Genomic DNA, 20,140 nt, shown 5'->3' on the forward strand with positions numbered 1-20,140 from the left:
GTTTGTACAAAAACCTTTCAATTGTACTCTAATAGTTATTTGACTGGAAAATTACAATGACTGCAATTCATATAGGTAATTTGGGAAAATCTGAGAAAATATTATTAGCATAATAATTTGGAACACAGTGTAGTTGCTCTTTCTGGCCATCTGTCAGACATGGTATTTGCATATCATGAAGATCTAGATCTATGTCCCTTTGCGCCTTAGTCAGTTTGGAGGCGTATAATGGTCTGTAAAACTGAAAAAATTCTTCCATTATAGCCTTTGAATCAGTAATTACCACACCCTTAGTATCCCTGATAGCTGCAATCATAGGAGCCCCAGTCTGGGCTTTAGCTATAGTGGCCAGCAAGTGCCCTGCACTTTCTCCCTCCACATAAAATTGCTGTTTAAGAACCGTTTATGCTCTGCTTGTTTCAATATATGATCATTTAGTGTAGCCTGTGCCCGTGTCCAGTGTTCCCTGTTCTCTATGCTTGAGGACCCAACATACCTCTGTTCCAATATGTCTACTTCCCTCCGCAGCTCCTGAAGACGGGCCCTGGTTTTGGATTTGATCATGGAAATTTCCTTAATTAGGATCCCCCTTAAAAATGCCTTCATGGCTTCCCATACCGTATTTAAAGGGGCAGAGCCTATGTGGTCTTTAAAGAAATGATCCAATTTACCTGCAAAGTCCATCTGTTCCCCAAATACATCCAGCCAGTAGGGGTTATAAACCTCCACAGTGCCCTTCTGTTTATGGTGCCAGGATCGACCCCCAAAACTACCAATAATGGTGAATGATCAGATAACAATCTTGTGCAGTATTCTACTTTAGTAAATAGAGGGACTAGATGACTATTTCCCAGAGCCAGGTCAATTCTGGACAGAGAGGAATAGGATGCCGAGTAACACGAATACTGCTTAACATTTGGGAATCAAGCCTGCCACACATCTACCAAGCTAATTTCCTGCAAGATCCTTGCCAACGACGTCTCTTGAGCAGCCCCTCCTCCCACATTACCCCTATACTTATCAAGCTCAGCGTGAAGATACATATTAAAATCATCGAAGATTAACAGGGGTATGGTAGCAAATTACGTTATCCACGGGAATAGCTGGCGCAAAGTTTGTATAGAGAAAGGTGGAGGAACATACAGAGCAATTAGGCAAATTCTAAGTCCAGCCACTCTGCACACTAGACATACATACCTTCCCTCCCTGTCAGAAATACTTCTTTCACATTCAAAGGGTAAATTCAGATGAACCAATATACTAACCCCCCTAGAATAAGTACTATGTGTAGAATGATAGGCCAGCCCCCTCCAAAGCTTGCTCAGTGCCGCAGCAGCCTCCGTATTGCAATGCGTCTCCTGCAGACAGATTATCGAAATCCCGATATTCCTTAAGATACTTAAGCGCCGCAAATCTTTTGTTGTGATCTCCCATACCTCTAATATTCCAGGATACTACATTAACCTGCTTAACCATATTTTAACGATTGAAAATGAACTGTCACATGCCCCCCTCTGTACCCACTCGTGTGTCTGACCATCAACATTATAACATTATACTAATACACAGTCTGTATTAATCAAAGTAGATTTTGTTCTTTTACCCCCCATTACGCCATCATTTAACACCCCCCCACACTTAATCAAATGAATACTAACAGCCGTAACATGAAGAGCCTGATATTTAGCCTCATGTAACCTAACATGCCTTAAGCACACGAGGCGCAGTGACATAAGTTGCATCACAGACTCCCCCATTTTTCCCCCACACAACGTTCCCAGAAAGTCTTTTCCCTGTTTATACATTGTAGGTGAAACCAGCACCTCAACAACCATATAAGTATATTGGCTTGCCCGAGGTATATATGATAGCCAGGTTTTAAATAGTATGCAATAACTGTAACATAACAATAATAACATGTATAAACAGAGATTCATTAGACAACAGCGGAGCATTATCCACTAGGTTTCAAAATCCCCAAATTATTATACTCCGTCAAGGATCTTCTCAAAAATGGCGTCAGCCCGCCCAGATCTGTCGCTCTTTTAAATCCAGCCACTTTGCAGCCTCCTTCGGAGAATCAAAGAAATGAGTTTCACCCAGTGCTGTGACCCGCAGCCGTGCTGGATATAACATTGCATAAGGTACTGGAAGTGCTCTCAGTCTGCGCTTGACATCTTGAAATTGGGTGCGTCTCCTTTGAACCTCTACAGAGAAGTCCTGATAGAAAGATACTCTCACCCCCTCTATACGTAAATTAGTCGACCGCGCCAGTTGTAGGATTTTATCTCTGTCACGAAAATGCAGCATTTTAATTAAGACTGTACGTGGCAGGGCCCCAGGAGGTGGAGGTCTAGTGGGGACCCCGTGTGCCCTCTCAATGGCGAACATTTTAGAGAACTTATCTTTTCCAAAGGACTGCAGCAGCCATGTCTCAAAGAAATCCACCGCTTCTCTGCCCTCTGCTTTCTCAGGCACGCCCATAATACGCACGTTATTTCTTCTCAGACGATTCTCAAGATCATCCGTTTTGTTGATTAAATAGTTAACAGAGTCAGTAGCTGCTTTAAGTGTTTTAGTCAGGAGTCACAGTATCTTCCAAATCCCCCCACTCTGCCCTATGTTGCAGTGAGGCGCTCCCTCATTTTCTGCATGTCATGGCGTATATGAGATATGTCCACTTTCACAGACCCTATATGTTCAGTGAGATCTGCTTTACTATGTGAGATGGCCAGCAGCACATCCTTTAAAGTAGGCTCACTATCCTCTGCCACTGAGTCAGCACCACTGGTAACCTGAGCCTCCCTGCTGGGGGTAGTTGTTGTTCTGGCAGCCTGTACTTTCCTTTCATGTTGCTTCTCCTTTATCTCTCTTGCTGCCCTCTCCACCTCCCCCTCTGTTAGGCTGTGTGCCCACGATGCGTTTTTAATGTGTTTAAAATATCCAATAAATTTCGTTACACTTCACGATTGTGTCCCACTTGTTGTCGATTCTTCCCCCAAAAATTAGAATTTTATATCTTTATGTTTGAAGCCAGAAATATGGCAAAAGGTAGAAAAGTTCAAGGGGCCAAATACTATCACAAGGCACTGTATATACCACATAATAACCTCATGATACACACATCAGCTGCTGAACCTCATAATAGGCCTAGTCTTCTGCAGATACTCATAATAAACCTCAGCTGCTGCAGAAACTCATTATTCCCCTTCCAACATGTGCCGTACATATACGGCACATGTCGGGTCTATCCCTTTGCTGCGGGCTCCGGCGATGAGCCCGCACCTTTCCAGGGACATGATAGCTGATCTGTACAGCTGTCATGTGCCCCTAACAGCCACAGGTGGAATCGCTGTCTACCAGCGGCTGTTAACATGTTAAATGCCTCTGTCAATAGGACAGCACCATTTAATATGGCAGAGGCGGAAGGACATCTTAAGTCCCGCCAACTGGCGCCCATGTCACATGACCGTGGGTCGCCAATGGGTTGGCATGACAACCCGAGGTCTGCAGGAGCCCCCTGCGGCTGTCACTGCCGGGAGGCCCAGAGGTCGGCGCGCATAGCCAGTGAGCATCTCATTATTGTCTGTGTGTAGTAGAGGTGATCAGATGATCACAGCTTCTAGTCTCCCATGGAGACAACTGAAGCAGGTAAAAAGTAAAAATGTCTTTAACCCCTTTAAAGCCCATGACGTACTAATACGCGTCAGTGCCCTGGGCTTTAAGAGCCTGACTCATTAGTACGTCATGGCGATCGCGCGCACACACAGGCTGTGCGGGCGCGATCGGCGCCGGGTGTCAGCTGATTGTCACTGCTGACACCCGGTACTACGTGCAGGGAGCGGTCCCGCACCGCTGCCGGCAAATTAACCCCCGCAATGCTGCGATAGAAGTAGATCACAGCATTGCGGTGGCTAAGGGGAGGTGATCGGTATACTCACCTCCTCTTCCGGCCTCCAGCGCTGTCTGCCGCGGCTTCCCGGATGTTGCCATGACGACCTGATGTCGTCATGACAATATCCGGGTCACCAGACAGCAGGAAGATTTTTTGGTCATGCGCAGTACATGACCAAACTATCTTCTCACTGTGCAGCGGTGACAGCCTGCATAGCACAGGGATGGTGCTCCATCCCTATGCTATGCAGGCGATCAGGATAAAAAAAAATGAAAGTCCCATAGTGGTACAAAGTAAACAAATAAAAAAACTGTCAGAAAGTGAAGAAAAAAAAAATAAATTGTAAAAATATTGAAAAAAATAAATAATCCACCAAAAATAAAAATATAAATGTACCAATCAATTATTATGAAAAAAAAAATAAATAAATAAAAGTACACATATTTGGTATCGCCGCGTCCGGAACGACCTGACCTATAAAATTGTCCCACTAGTTAACCCCTTCAGTGAACACTGTAAACAGAAAAAAAAAAAAAAAAAACGAAGCAAAAAAAATGCTTTATCATCATACCGCCAAACAAAAAATGGAATAACACGCGATCAAAAATACGAATATAAATAAAAATGGTACCACTCAAAACGTCATCTTGTCCCGCAAAAAACAAGCCGCCATACAGCTCCATCATCCGAAAAATCAAAAAGCTATAGCTCTCAGAATAAAGCGATGCAAAAAAACTATTTTTTTCTATAAAATAGCTTTTATTGTGTAAAAGCAGCAAAACATAGAAAAATGACAAATGTGGTACCGCTGTAAACGTACTGACCCGAAAAATAAAGATACCTTATCAATTTTACCACACGCGGAGTAGAATAAAAAAATAAAAACAAAAAAACAATTCCTGAATTGTTGGTTTTTGTTTATTCTGCCTCCCAAAAGCTGGAATAGAAAGCGATCAAAAAATGTCACATGGCTGAAAATGGAACCAATAAAAATGTCAACTCATCCCGCAAAAAACAAGCTGTCACATGACTCTGTCGGCCAAAATATGGAAAAATTATAGCTCAAAATATGGCTTTGCAAAAACTAGATTTTACAAAAAAATAGTGTGTGACAGCTGTCAATCATAAAGACCAGATATGATTCTGGTATCACTGTAATCGCACCGACCCGAAGAATAAGGTCGTCTAATCACTTATACCACACTAGGAACGGCGTAAAAAATAAACGCTAGGGCTGGGGTTGGGCTTAGGGTTGTTTTTTTTTTCAAAATTAAAAAAAAAAAAAAAAAGATGACGATATGGCGACTAGTGTTGAACACAAGTGCTCGCTACTTGAGTTTGCATCGAGTGCTCGGGTATGCATTGAGTATCGCGGGTGCTCGAGTCTCTGCCCCATATGCTTCGCGGCCAAATAAACCTCACGGGAATTGCCTGCCATGCACGACCAATCCCCGCATGGTTTTTTTGGGGTGTTTAATAAAAGTGAAACATGCGGGCGGAGACTCGAGCATTTCACTTGAGCACCCGTGATATATGGTGCATACCTGAGTACCCGATGCAAACTCAAGTAGCGAGCACTTGTGCTCAAGATTAATGACAACTATTCAATATGATGACCTAATGTTATCAAATTCTGTGTCGTACCTCTGGGTTCAAAATGTTAACTATACCCCTTGATAAAATCATTGAGGGGTGTAGTTTCCAAAATGGGGTCACTTGTGGGGGGTTTCCATTATTTAGGCACATCAGGGGCTCTCCAAACGCGACATGGCGTCCGCTCTCGATTCAAGACGATTTTGCGTTCAAAAAGTCACACAGTTCTCCTTCCCTTCTGAACTCTGCCGTGCGCCCAAACACTGTATTTTCCCCACATATGGGGTATTAGCGTACTCAGGAGAAATTGCACAAAAGTTTTTGGGGTCCATTTTCTCCTCTTACCCTTGTGAAAATAAAAAAATTGGGGCTAAAACATCAATTTTGTGGAAAAAGTTTGATTTTTTTATTTTAACGGCTCCATGTTATAAACTTCTGTAAAGGACTTGGGGGTTCAAGGTGCTCACCACACATCTAGATAAGTTCCCTGAGAGGTCTAGTTTCCAAAATGGTGTCACTTGTGGGGGGTTTCCACTGTTTAGGCACATCAGGGGCACATCCGCTAATAATTCAAGCAAATTTTACAATCAAGAAGTCAAATGGCGCTCCTTCCCTTCCGAACCCTGCCGCGCGCCCAAACAGTGGTTTTCCCCCACATATGGGGTATCTGCAAACTCAGGAGAAATTGCACAACAAACTGCATAGTGCAATTTCTTCTGTTACCCTTATGAAAATGAAAAAGTGGGGGCTGAAAAACATTTTTGTGGGAAAAATGTGAAAATTTTATTTTTATGGCTCAATGTTATAAACTTATGTGAAGCACCTGGGGGTTCAAGGTGCTCACCACACATCTAGATAAGTTCCCTGGGGGGTCTAGTTTGCAAAATGGTGTCACTTGTGGGGGGTTTCCACTGTTTAGGCACATCGGGGGCTCCCCAAATGCAACATGGCGACCGCTAATTATTCAAGCAAATTTGACATTTAAAAAGTCAAATGGCGCTCCTTCCCTTCCGAACCCTGCCGTGCACCCAAACAGTGGTTTTTCCCCACATATCGGGTATCTGCATGCCCAGGGAAAAATGCACAACAAATTTTGGGGTCCATTTTCTCCTGTTACCCCAGAAAAAATAAAAAAAATGGATCTAAAGTAACATTTTTGTGAAAAAAGTTAAATGTTCATTTTTTTCTTCCACATTCCAAAAATTCTTGTAAAGCACCTGAAGGGTTAATAAAGTTCTTAAATGTGGTTTTGAGCACCTTGAGGGGTGCAGTTTTTAGAATGATGTCACTTTTGGGTATTTTCTGTCATAAAGACCCCTCAAAGTGACTTTAAATTTGATGTGGTCCCTAAAAAAATGCTATTGTAAATTTTGTTGGAAAAATGAGAAATCGCTGGTCAACTTTTAACCCTTATAGCTCCCCAATAAAAAAAAATTTTGATTCCAAAATTGTGCTGATGTAAAGTAGACATGTGGGAAATGTTATTTATTAATTATTTTGTGTGACATATCTCTCTGATTTAAGGGCATAAAAATTAAAATTTTGAAAAATGCAAAATTTTCAACATTCAAGACTCCTTCTGTATGGAGAAACTTTGGCCCATTCTTCCACACAAACACTTCAAATTCTGAAGGTTCCTTTGGGCTCCTTCTATGAACTCTGAGCTTTAGTTCCTTCCTTGAATTTTTTTTTGGTTTCAGTTCCCAAGTTGATCAGTGAGCTCTTTATTTTGCAGAGCGGACTAAACTGTTTGATTTGGCTACTCCTAACATTTCTGCTATCTCTTTGATGGGTTTCTTCTTTTTCCAGCCTAATAATGGTCTGTTTCTCTTCCATTGAGAGCTTCTTTAACTGATTGTTGGGGGTTCACAGCAAAAGCTTCCCAAAGCAAATGTGACACCTGGATCAGCTCCAGACCTTTTACTTGCTTAATTGATGATGCATTAATGAGGCCCATGCAGCCCATTAAATAGTTTTTGAGATAACTGTCAAATTACTTTTAGTACCTTTAAAAATAGGCAGCTACATATTAAAGAGCTGTAATTCCTTTGGGTGCTTTCACATTGTACTTATCTTTACGGTCGTGGGTCCCATCTGGGTGTCCGCCTCCAGCAAGTGTATATGCTCGAAATGATGCAAGGCAGAGCGCAAGTTTGCTCTGCGGGCACCTTTATAGTCTATGGCACTGTCAGTGAATACATCTGAATCCCGTTTTGCAGGAGGGTTCGGACACGAGCCCCAAAGAGACCCACAAATCTGAAGATAAGCACAATGCGAAAGCAACCTTACGCTATTTGAATACCCTCAAATTAGAGCTGAGAATCTGCACTTTAAGCCCATATTGACTATATAACTTTATCTTGAATATGTTTTGCTAATGATCTAAAAGGCCAAAACTTGAGTCACTGTAAAAATATTTCTTGACCTAACAGTATATCCTATAGAGTTATTCACTAAGTCTATTTTTTTTTTTACTGACTGATATACAAACTGAACCCATTCAACTCAGTAAATCAATGAGAGGGGAAAAAAAAAAACAGCACACTGTGCCATCTAAGTTGCATCCGTGTGCAGTTTGATTCTCTCGGATTAGCTTTTAAAAAAAGCTTGCATACTTCCATCAGTTTTGTTTTTTTTGCACACAAGATAAAATGGAGATCAAATAAAAAAAAAAAAAGACTAATGCAAGTTGGATCCAGGACAGGTGTGAAAACTGGACCGCTTTTATTTCCAGCATACAATACAGTACTGTGTGATGTGACCATCCGATGCACTCTCCATTCACATTTTAGCAATTGAAAAACACCTACCTGATAATGTTTATGGAGAACCACACTTTTGGTAAGGCTCTTGTCTAGGCATAAAGCCGCAAATTTATGACATGTATTCTTCACATTAAGTATCAGATCTGTATGAGGAATGTAGCTTAAAATTTGCAGCAGAATTTCATCTGACAGATCAGTTGGATTAATACAACTTTCCATTTTCTCATAGCTTCCAACCTAAAAGAAAAAAACACATATTACTTACAACTTAGGATCCCCTGATTTTTTTTATTTTTTTTTTAAAAAGCAAACAGGGTATAAAAAAAATCATAACACATTGTGAAGAGTTTGGGGGGAGTGGAGGGGAATTTGTTGGCAGCCTGCAACCCTCCTTCAGCATGTGTAGCTGTAACATGACACCTGCCTCTGTAGGTGGTCCAGATACAATAGCTTAGTATCCAAGCTCTTACAGGAAGACCTCTTGTGGACATTGTCTATGTGTTTGCCTTTGTACTCCTATATGTCCTACCAGTGACTCTGACCCTACGATCAGATGCTGCAGACCCAGGGAGTGGTACATTGTGACTTACCTGTGGCCAAGCCTATCCTCAACATCAGAGTTTCTAGTGAATACCAGGTAGTCAATTAGTTACACCTCTCAAGAGTAAAGGCCCCGTCACACTTAGCGACGCTGCAACGATCCCGACAACGATATAACCTGTCAGGGATCGTTGCTGCGTCGCTATGTGGTCGCTGGAGAGCTGTCAAACAGGCAGGCTCACCAACGATCAGGGGAGCAGCGACATCGTGGAAAGAATCTTTCCACGATGTCCTGCTCCTGGTTACCAGCCTGCTGCTGAAGCAGGAGCAGGCTGGTAACCATGGTAAACATCGGGCTACTAGGGGCTCACGTGCACCTAGTAACCCGTTGTTTACCATGGTTATCACTCTGCTACAGTGAGCGGGAGGTTACCGCTCACTTTAGCAGGCTGGTAACCATGATAAACATCGGGTTACTAGGGGCACACGCGCACCTAGTAACCCGATGTTTACCATTGTTACCACTCTGCTACAGTGAGCGGGAGGTTACCGCTCACTTTAGCAGGCTCGTAACCATGATAAACAATGGGTTACTAGGTGCGCGTGTGCCCCTAGTAACGCGCTGTTTTATCATGGTTACCAGCCTGATCGCTGCTCCCGCTGGTCACACACATCGCTGTGTGTGACCAGCGGGCAGGGCAACGACCAAAAAATGGTCCAGGACACTTTGCAGCGATCAAAGACCTCACAGCAGGGGCCTGATCGCTGCAAAGTGTCACACATAGCGACATCGCTGGTGAGGTCGCTGTTGCGTCACCAAAACCGTGACACAGCAGCGATCTAGCTATGTGAGACGGGGGCTTTAGCCTGGCCCATGGCAAAGTAGGTCCACATTCACCAGTGTTACATCAATTTTGTTATGCCTTTATGTAAAGTGATTATCTGGTCATACGAGATGTCATCAGTATGAAATCGGTGGCAATCCGACAAAAGTCACCTCTACCAATCAGCTGAAAACAATTCCAGGGCAGCCATATTCAGTGTGTAGCCGCCGATGCCAGATTTCAATTGAAGAGGAGATGTTGGCAGCGCCTGATGACTGTTTTATATTGAATGTTGCTGTTCTCTGCAGCTCTTTCCCACAACTCCATTCCAATTGTTTACATCCAGCTGAAGGACAAAATGACAGTTGATCAGTGGGAATGGTGGCTACGTATGGATTGTCATCAAATTGGTGTGACCAGACAATCCCATTAACAGGTTATAATTTTGTAGGAATTGTATGTATTCCCATGAACTATTTTTTTCTAGAGAAACTGCTTTTGGTTGGTTATATACATTTGCTATTGTTTTTCATTTTTCATAATTATAACAAAAAAAACAATATGCTGCAGTATGTTATTTGTTAGACTAGTATGTTATCTAAAATACATTGATGCATTTCAAAAGGGAACCAGTCATGTCACTAAACCCTACTGACGTCTGCCATACATGTACGGCGCAAGTCGGTAGCGGGTGTATAGGGCAGGCTCAAGGGGTGAGCATGCCCCATACCGAGCAAATAATGGGCATGGGTGTTACAGCCAGGACTTGCCTCAATGATTCTTAACCTGTTAAATGCCTTTGTCAAACTTACAGCGGCATTAACAGTGTGCTGGCATGGGGTGGCATCATTCTATGCGACCATTGGCATGCCCGTGATGTGATCACAGGTTGTCGATGGGTTGCTATGACAGCTGGGGTCTGTTGAAGACCTCCGTGCTCGTCATCAGAGAGCTCCTTTGAAACCCTGCCAGTGGCTGGGATTCAAAAGAGATCGTGATTTTCACAAGCGATTAAACTATCGCAGGTTATAGTCCTTTAAGTGAACTAACAAGTACAGTGAATAGTAAAATTTAAAAAAAAAATAAATGAAGAAAAAAATAAAGTTCAAATCACCCCCTTTTCACACCCATTAAAAATGTAAAAAAAAATGTAAAAAAACACACATATGGGATTGTTACGTTCAGAAAAGTCAGATGATCTGATCTATCAAAAAGCAGAGATAGCCGCCGGTGATCACCTGTCTTCACCTGGACACCGGGCGAGGAGCCCTCTAAGAGGGAGGAGCTGGTCCAGTCGCCCATAAAGGAGCCCTGGACAGGTAGACATCTGCAAGTAGGACAAAACCATGTCTGTTGAAGCATCTTCTCGCTCTGCATCTGTAGAGCCCAGCGCCGGTCTGGTCCCAGATGCAGGTAATCGTGATTATAGCTCCCTTTCCCTTCTCCCCTCTCTTGTAGGGGGACAAGGAACCTGCATCTGGAGACAAAGCTAAACCGTCACGCAGATGTCCCATCTGTACAAAAAAAAAAAAGCTATCGTCCTCCCATAGAAAGCCCCTATGCAAGGACTGTACAGAGAAAATTATCAGGCAGGAACAACCTTCCTTAATGGAAGAGATAAAGGGGATTGTACGTCAAGAAATCAAATCATCCTTAGCCTCAGTGGCTCTCCCTAAGCCCTCACCTAGTCAGGATACTACATCTACTCCCTCAGCAGCCAAAAAGAGGAAGATATTACTTTCCATCAGATAGCTTGGAGGAACTCCTCATGGCAGTAAGGAGAACTATGGAGGTCGAGGAAGAAAAAGTTCCCCAGACAGTACAGGATCAGATGTTTGGGGGGCTGCGTTCCAGGAAGAAATTAGTGTTCCCTATACACCAGAGTATTAGGGACTTAGTCTTAGAGGAATGGGAATCTCCAGAAAAGAGGTTGAATACCCCTACGGAGTTAAAGGATAGATTTCCTGTAGACAACGAGACTGCAGAATGCTGGTCTGAAGTCCCAAGAGTGGATATCCAGATTGCACGAGTGGCAAAGAAAACCACACTGTTCTTTGAAGATTCCTCTCAATTAAAAGACCCTTTGGAACGCAAAATGGAGGGACTACTCAAAGTCCTGGGAGACCTCGGCAGCATTATTAAACACCAACGCAGTCTCTACGGGCGTAGCACGATCAATGGCTCGTTGGCTAGATCAACTGGAGGAACACCTAGTCTCGGGCACCCCCAGAGAAGACATCTTAGCATCCCTACCGCTTCTACAGAAAGCTATGGGGTTTTTAGCAGATGATTCTGCAGAATCAATGAGTGGCGGCAAGAGCATCTGGGTTATCAAACTCCGTAAGAAGGGCCCTATGGTTGAAATCCTGGAGCGGAGATGTGGCATCAAAGACGAAATTGTGTTCCATCCCCTTTAAAGGGAAATACATGTTCGGGCCAGCCCTAAATGATTTTCTAGAGAAAGCCTCAGACAAGAAGAAGGCTCTCCTGGAACCTAGAAATGTAAGGAAAAGGCATTTTCGTCCCTCCCAGGAGCAGACCCCTCAATATAGGGGTAAAGGGAAAACAGGACGATGGAGCTACCCAAAAGGTAGAGGAAGCAAGAATCTTTTGCTCTCCCAAAATCAACGTCAGAACAAACCATGACGTCAGGACAGTTGGGGGCCGCATCTCGAATTTTCTCCCTCAGTGGAAATAAATCTGCTCAGACCCATGGGTCCTGAAGGTAGTAGAGTTTGGAGTAAAAAATAAATTTCTCCTCCTATCCTCCACAGAGAATAAAGTTAACACAGCTCTCTTCTCAGAGTCGGCAGGCCACCATGATATCCGGTCTAACAGACCTATTGTCCTAAGGGGTGATATCCCTGGTTCCTACAGGGGAGATAGGCAGAGGAAATTATTCCAGACTCTTCCTAATAAAAAAAACAAATGGCTCACACTGAATTATAATCAATCCAAGACCACTGAATCAGTATATCCACCACCAGCGATTCAAGAAGGAATCCCCTGATAGGACAGGACCAGGTCATGGCCACAATTGATCTCCAGGATACATATCACCAAATCCCCATACATCCACTTTACGGGAGGTTCTTAAGATTCGCAGTGGCTCAAGGGGAACAAATAGTCCACTACCAGTTCAATGTTCTCCCACTCAGGATATTATCAGCCCCGCGAATATTTACAAAGGTCATGGCAGAAGTCATGGCTTATATCCAGGATCAGAATATTTAAATAATACCATACCTCGACGACCTGTTATGAATCAGGCCCTTAGTACCATTACTCCAAGAACATATACAGTTGACCATTCAGATCCTATCTTCTCTGGGCTGGTTAGTGAACAACAAAAAAAATCGAATATGGTTCCCTCCATGACAAAAATGTTTCTAGGAGTACTATTGGATTCCCACAGCCAGATGTAATTTCTGCCCAAACAAAAACAGGTCTTGCTAAAAGCAAAGATCAATGTCCTAAGAAGCAGGAGATCAGTATCATTGAGAGATGCCATGTCGGTCCTCAGGTCTATGACATCCTGTATCCAGATGGTGGCCTAGGCTCAGGCACATACCAGAACATTACAGACCCACATCCTTACGAATTGGGATGGATCTCCACAATCTCTGAACAGGAGAATCCCTATACCACCACGGGTAAAGACCTCTCTATTCTGTTGGCTGAGTGTAAAGAATCTGAATAGAGGAGTACCATGGATCCAGAATCCGCTGGTAAACATAAGAGTGGATGCCAGCGGGAAGGGAAGAGGTGAGCCAGCGTTCATCAAATTTCAGAGAATTAAAGGCCGTAGAAGAAGTCCTCAGAGAAGCAAAGCCTCTGGTCCAGAAAACCCACATACAGATATTTTCAGACAATATCACCACAGTAGCCCACCTTCGTCATCAAGGGGGCACAAGGCACGAAAGCTTAAAAGCAGTCTCTGCGAGAATATTTTCCTGGGCCGAAGAACATCTTCTAACCCTGTCGGCTCTTCATATCAAAGGTTCAGTCAATGTCCAGGCCGATTTCTTAAGCAGAACAAAGATTCATTCAGGAGAGTGGAGCCTAAACCCAGACGTCTTCCAGATGTTAGTCGAGAGATTGGGCTATCCAGAGGTAGATCTCTTCGCCGGACACCAGAAAGCGAAGGTACCTCAATATTTCTCCCTGGATCCAAATGGCCCTTGCTTGGGCGTGAATGCATTCGCTCACCAATAGGAATTCAAACTAGCGTATGCCTTTCCCCCACTGCCTACCCTTTCAAAAACCTTACAAAAGAAAAGGACCGAAGGGACCAGAGTAATCCTAGTGGCTCCTCTCTGGCCAAAAAGAAGTTGGTTCGTGACATTAACCCCTTAACAACCTTTGCCGTATTAGTACGTTGCGCTGAGCCCTCACTGAACCGAGCACATGTCAGCTGTCAGAATCATGTGCCCGCAACAGCCCCGGGTGGAATCGCGATCCACCCGCGGCTGTTAACATGTTAAATGCCGCTGTCAATCTCCGACAGCGGCATTTAACGCGCGCTTCCGGGTAGCGCGTCATAAGCCCCACCCATCGGCGACCCCGTCACGTGATCGCGGGTCACCGATGGGTGGGCATTACAACCCAGGGTCTGCAGCAGACGCCTGTGGTTGTCATGATCTGGTCGCTATGAGCGCCACCTAGTGGTCGGCGCTCATAGCACAGGACCATTTCTGCTGCATGCAGGGGATCTGCTGGTCCCCTGTATGTAGCAGAGCCAATCGGACTATTGAAGCATGCAAAAAGCATGCAAAAAGTAAAGAAAAAAAGTTTTAAAAAATATATAAAAATATATATATATATATATAAAAGTTTAAATCACCCCCCTATAAAAAAAAAACCCTACATAGATATATTTGGTATCGCCGCGTTCAGAATCGCCCGATCTATCAATATAAGAAAATAATTAATCCGATCGGTAAACAGCGTAACGAGAAAAAAATTCTAAACGCCAGAATTACGTTTTTTGGTAGTCGCAAAATTGCAATAAAATGCAATAGCGGGCGATCAAAACATGGAATCTACTCCAAAATGTTATCAATAAAAACGTCAGCCCGGCGCACAAAAAATAAGCCCTCACCCAGCCCCAGATCACGAAAAATGGAGACGCTACAGGTCTCGGAAAATGGCGCTATTTTTTTTTTTTTTACCAAATTTTGGAATTTTTTTTTCACCACTTAAATCTAAAAGAACCTATACATGTTTGGTGTCTATGAACTCGTAATGACCTGTAGAATAAGAAGGGCAGGTCAGTTTTAGCATTCAGTGAACGTGGTAAAAAAAATAAATAAAAAACAACTGTGGTATTGCACTTTTTTTGCAATTTTACCGCACTTGGAATTTTTTTCCCGTTTTCCCGTACACGATATGGTAAAACTAGTAATGGCGTTGAAAAGTACAACTCGTGCCGCAAAAAATATGCCCTCACATAGCCATATTGACCAAAAAATAAAAACGCTATGGCTCTGGGAACAAGGGGAGCAAAAAACGAAAATGCAAAAACGGAAAATGCTCCGGGGCTTAAGGGGCTAACCAGTCTGAGTGTGGAGAGCCCTCTAATCCTTCCTCCCAAAGATCTCCTTCTCCAGGGACCAATTCACCATCCGGATCCCGAGAAGCTACACCTTACTGCCTGGCTTCTGAATTCTTGATATTAAAAACAAGAGGCCTCTTAGAGAAAGTCATCAAAACTCTACAGAAGAGCAGGAAACCTGTAACCAACACCATTTACCATAAGATCTGGAAAACCTTCTTAAAGTGGTGTGCAACCACTCAGCCAGACACTCATAGGGCTGATGTGGCACAGATTCTAGATTTTCTACAAGAAAGTCTGGACAAAGGTCTCAGACCTAGTATTCTTAAGGACCAGGTAGCAGCGTTAAGCTCATACTTTGATCAAAGACTAGCTGAACATCAGTGGGTAAAGAGATTTATGAGAGCAGCCACCCGCATCCACCCTAGAGTAACAGACTTGATTCCCCCCTGGGACTTTAACATTGGTCTGAAGGGGTTAACCCTTCCACCCTTTGAGCCCTTATCAGCCATAAGGCTGTGTGCCCAAGACGCGTTTTTCAAGCGTTTATGCTGCGGAATTTCCGCAGCATAAAATCTTCAAAAACGCTTGGTAATCCGCCCCCCCATGGTCCCAAATGACAAGCCGCACTTTCAATGCCCATGCTGCGTTTTTTTCCGCAGCGCTTATGCTGCGCTCAAAAATCCGCAGCATGTCCATTAATTGACCTGGGTACCATAGAAACTGTAAAAAAAAGAATTTAAAATAAAAAATAAAGTTTATACTCACCTTCCGATGTCTTACCGGTGTTTTGTCTGCTCCGTCCAGAGTCTTGCAATGTTCGCGTTGTTGTGAAGGACCTGCCATGACGTCACTGAGTCATGTGACCCATCACATGGCTCAATGACATCACCGCAGGTCCTTCACACCACCGCAAGCAGTGCAAGACACTGGACGGAGCAGACAAAACACCGGGAAGACATCGGAAGGTGAGTATAAACTTTATTTTTTTTATTTTTTACCATTCTTATTCTTTTTTTTAACCGGTTGCATGGATTTATATAGTGTGAACAAGTTGTCAAGCACTTTTCTAAGTGATGCTAAAATTGCTTGGAAAAGAGCTTGATAACCCGCATGCAGAAATGCATGCAAAGACGCTTCACAAACGCTTCTACCTGGCGGGAAAAACGCATGTAAAAACCGCATGAGCTTTTCCTGCCAGGGATAAGCGTAAAAAATATGCAGCATTTCTGCATCGTGGGCACATAGCCTAAAACTGGACAGGCTGACCTGGAAAACGACTTTTCTGGTGGTAATAATTACAGCCAGAAGAGTGTGTGAACTACAGGCCCTTTCGGTCAACGAACCCTACCCGAGAATCCTGGAAGATAGTCTAATTTTCCAACTTGACCCTTCATTTCAACCTAAGGTGGTCTCAAATTTCCACAGATCTCAGGTGATAATTCTTCCATCATTTTGTGACAACCCAAAAGACAAGAAAGAAATGGAATTCCACACTCTGGATGTTCGGAGAATTGTACTGCACTATCTTCAGGAAACAGAAGGAAGGAAGGAAAGACAAGAACCTATTTGTCCATACACAAGGTACAAACAGAGGAAAGAAGGCAGCAAAATACACAATAGCCAACTGGATTAAGAGGGCAATTACGGAAGATTGCCAGATCCAAGATCTGCTTCCTCCGGCAAAGCTCAAGGCCCATTCTACAAGGGCGATATCTGTCTCCTGGGCTGATAAAGCCAGAGCATCCATCAAACAGATTTGCAGAGCTTCTACGTGGTCCTTGATTCATACTTTCTCCAAACACTACAGACTAGATCTAATGTCTGTTGGAGATTTAGCCTTCGGAAGGAAGGTCCTTCAGGCTATTGTCCCTCCCTAGTATATCTTTGGTATACCTCCGGTGTGCTGTCGTGGGGGGTTATTAGAGAAAATAGAATTAGACTTACCGGTAATTCGGTTTCTAATAACCCACCACGACAGCACGGATAATTCCCTCCCCTTTGCTTATTGTTTCTACAACAGCTTGATCAGTAGAAATAAAAATTAATTTGAAGCATCTATACTCTTGTGGCCCTTTGTAATAACACTGGATGGAGGATGTGGGAGGGGATATTTAAACATCTTCATATTTCCTGTCCCTATTAGGGTGGGGTTACATCCTCCTGTGTGCTATCATGGTGGGGTATTAGAAACCGAATTACCGGTAAGTCTAATTCTATTTTTTTTGTTTATACTATAGATTTCTATGGGGAACCTAAAAATGCAATTGCATTTTTAACCCCTTCATGACTGAAGCATTTTCCATTTTTGTTTTTTGCTCCCCTTGTTTCCAGAGCCATAACTTTTTAATTTTTTGGTCAATATGGCCATGTTAGGGCTTATTTTTTGCGGGACGAGTTGTACTTTTTTAAAGACATCACTGGTTTTACCATATTCTTCACTGGAAAACAGGAAAAAAATTCCAAGTGCGGTGAAATTGCAAAAAAAAGTGCAATTCCACAGTAGAATTTTTTTTTTTTTTTTTTGTACCATGTTCACTGAAAGCGAAAATTGACCTGCCATTAATATTTTCCAGGTCATTATGAGTTTGTAGACACCAAACATAAATAGGTTATTTTTTAATTAAGTGGTGAAAAAAAAAATACAAAATTTGCTAAAATAAAAAAAAAGGGGGGCCATTTTCCAATACCCGCAGCGTCTCCATTTTTCGTGGTCTGGGGCTGGGTGAGGGCTTTTTTTTGCACGCCGAGCTGACTTTTATTGATACAATTTTGGGGTAGATCCGATGTTTTGATCGCCCGTTATTGTGGGTTTTTTTGCAATGTTGCAGCGACCAAAGAAAGTAATTCTGGCGTTTAGAATTTTTTTCTCGGTACAGAGAAATCGGAATAATTATTATTTTTATATTGATAGATCGGGCGACTGTGAAAGCGGCGATACCAAATATGTATACGTGTGTTTTTTTATTGTTTATTTTGAATGGGGCAAAAGGGGGGTGATTTAAACTTATATTTTTTAAAAAACATTGGGTTTTTTTTTTTGTTTTTTTGTACACTTTTTGCTTGCTTTAATAGTCTCCATAGGAGACTAGAAGCAGCCCTTACCCGATCGCCTCTGCTACATATAGGCGATGAGCAGATCACTTGTATGTAGCAGATTTGCTCACTTGCTATGAGCACCGACCACTGGGCGGCGCTCATAGCAATCTGGCCATGACAACCACAGGGGTCACCTGCAGACCCCGGGTTGTCATGCCAACCCATCGGTGACCCGTGATCATGTGACAGGGTCACTGATGGTCGGGGTAAGTGACGTGCATCCGGTTTGCGAGAGTCAAATGCCTCTGTCAGAGATGGACAGCGACATTTAACTAGTTAACAGCCGTAGGTGGATGGCGATTTCACCCGCGGCTGATGCGGGCACATGTCAGCCGTATAAATAAGCTGTCATGTGCCCGGTTTAGTGCGGGCTCAGCGTCGGAGCCCGAGCTAAACATGGCGTTATGACGTGGTGCATACTGTTACGTACCATGTCATAAAGGGGTTAAGCGTAGGATTCCAGTGCTTCTGTGCTACAAAAAAATCCTATCAATAAGAGGTGAAAGAAATTAAAAAATTGCATTCAACCCCTTCTTGAACTAAATGTTTGGCCCCGATAAAAGAAAAAAGCTTATCCTCACCTCCCGTGCCGGCACCGTTCCAGTGGAGTCATCACTCGCAGTCCACATGTGGTGCCCGGCGCCCAATCAGCGCTGGCAGCACTGTCCCTGCCTTCGTACGAAATTCAACATGAACAGGAAGAGTGGGTTGCAGTGGATTACAGACTTCCTCTTTATGTTAATGTTCAAAATGTACGAAGGCGGGGAGAGGGTGGGGACAGTAGTGCCACCAGCGCTGATTGAGCACCAGTCACGATTCATTCCACCACATAACAGCCCCGGGACCACGAGTGGCAACATCACCAGATTGGCGCTGGCACTGGAGGTGAGTATAAGCTTATTTATTTTATCGGGCCAAATATTTAGTTCAAGAAGGGGTTGTCCTAATAGTGGACAACCCCTTTAAACCCTTCATGACCGGCCCATTTTCCGTTTTCGTTTTTTGCTCCACATCTTCAAAGAGCTGTAACTTTTTTATTTTTCTGTCAACATGGCAATTTCAGGGCTTATTTTTTACAAGACTATTTGTACTTTTAAAGACACCATTGGTTTTAACAGAGAAAAAATTCCAAGTGCGTAGAAATTGCAAAAAAAGAGTGCAATTTCAGAGTAGTTTTTTTTTTTTTTTTATCATGTTCACTAAATGCTAAAACTGACCTGCTATTATGATTCTCCAGGTCATTTCGAGTTCGTAGATAGCAAACACGTATAGGTTCTTTTTTATTTAAGCGGCGGGAAAAAAAAAAAGTTTGTTAAAAAAAAAAAAAAACGGCGCCATTTTCCGAGACCCATAGCGAATCTGGGGCAAGGTGAGGGCTTATTTTCTGAACGCCGAACTGACGTTTTTATTCATACCATTTTTGGATAGATACGAAGTTTTGATCACCCGTTAATGCATTTTATTGCAATGTAGCGGGCACCAAAAAAAACGCAATTCTGGCGTTTTGTATTCTTTTTTGTTACGTCGTTTTCCATTTGGATTAATTCTTTTTACATATTGGTAGATTAGGCGATTCTGAACGCGGAGATACCAAATATGTGTAGATTTGATTTTTTATAATTTTTTTTATTGTTTTATTTTGAATGGGGCGAAAGGGAGGTGGTTTAAACTGTTATTTTTTTTTTATTTTTTTTTTTTTAAAAATTAGTATTTTTAATAACATTTTTTTTTTCACTTTTAGCATGCTTCAATATTCTCCATGGGAGACTAGAAGCTGCAATTATCTGATCGCATCTGCTACACACGAGCGATGATCAGTTCACCTGTGTGTAGCAGAAATGCAAATTTGCTATGAGTGTCGACCACTGGC

At 42.9% G+C, this 20,140-nt stretch overlaps 1 protein-coding gene across 4 annotated transcripts in view; it reads right to left on the reverse strand.

Annotated features, from left to right (window-relative positions):
• The window catches only part of FBXL18 (F-box and leucine rich repeat protein 18), a 236,492-nt gene that overhangs the window by 208,857 nt on the left and 7,495 nt on the right, over positions 1-20,140 (reverse strand). For 3 of the 4 annotated variants that reach the window (XM_073647808.1, XM_073647807.1, XM_073647809.1), the window contains exon 2: positions 8,299-8,490. In XM_073647808.1, the coding sequence (XP_073503909.1) occupies positions 8,299-8,472 (174 nt within the window). In that variant the 5' untranslated portion in view covers positions 8,473-8,490. Of the gene's footprint in view, positions 1-8,298; positions 8,491-20,140 lie in introns of those variants that run through there. The other variant, XM_073647810.1, reaches the window with a different exon arrangement.

The sequence above is a fragment of the Phyllobates terribilis genome, unplaced genomic scaffold (assembly GCF_046119375.1).
Source record: "Phyllobates terribilis strain yellow unplaced genomic scaffold, ASM4611937v1 Scaffold_9__5_contigs__length_417890890, whole genome shotgun sequence".
NCBI lineage: Eukaryota > Metazoa > Chordata > Amphibia > Anura > Dendrobatidae > Phyllobates > Phyllobates terribilis.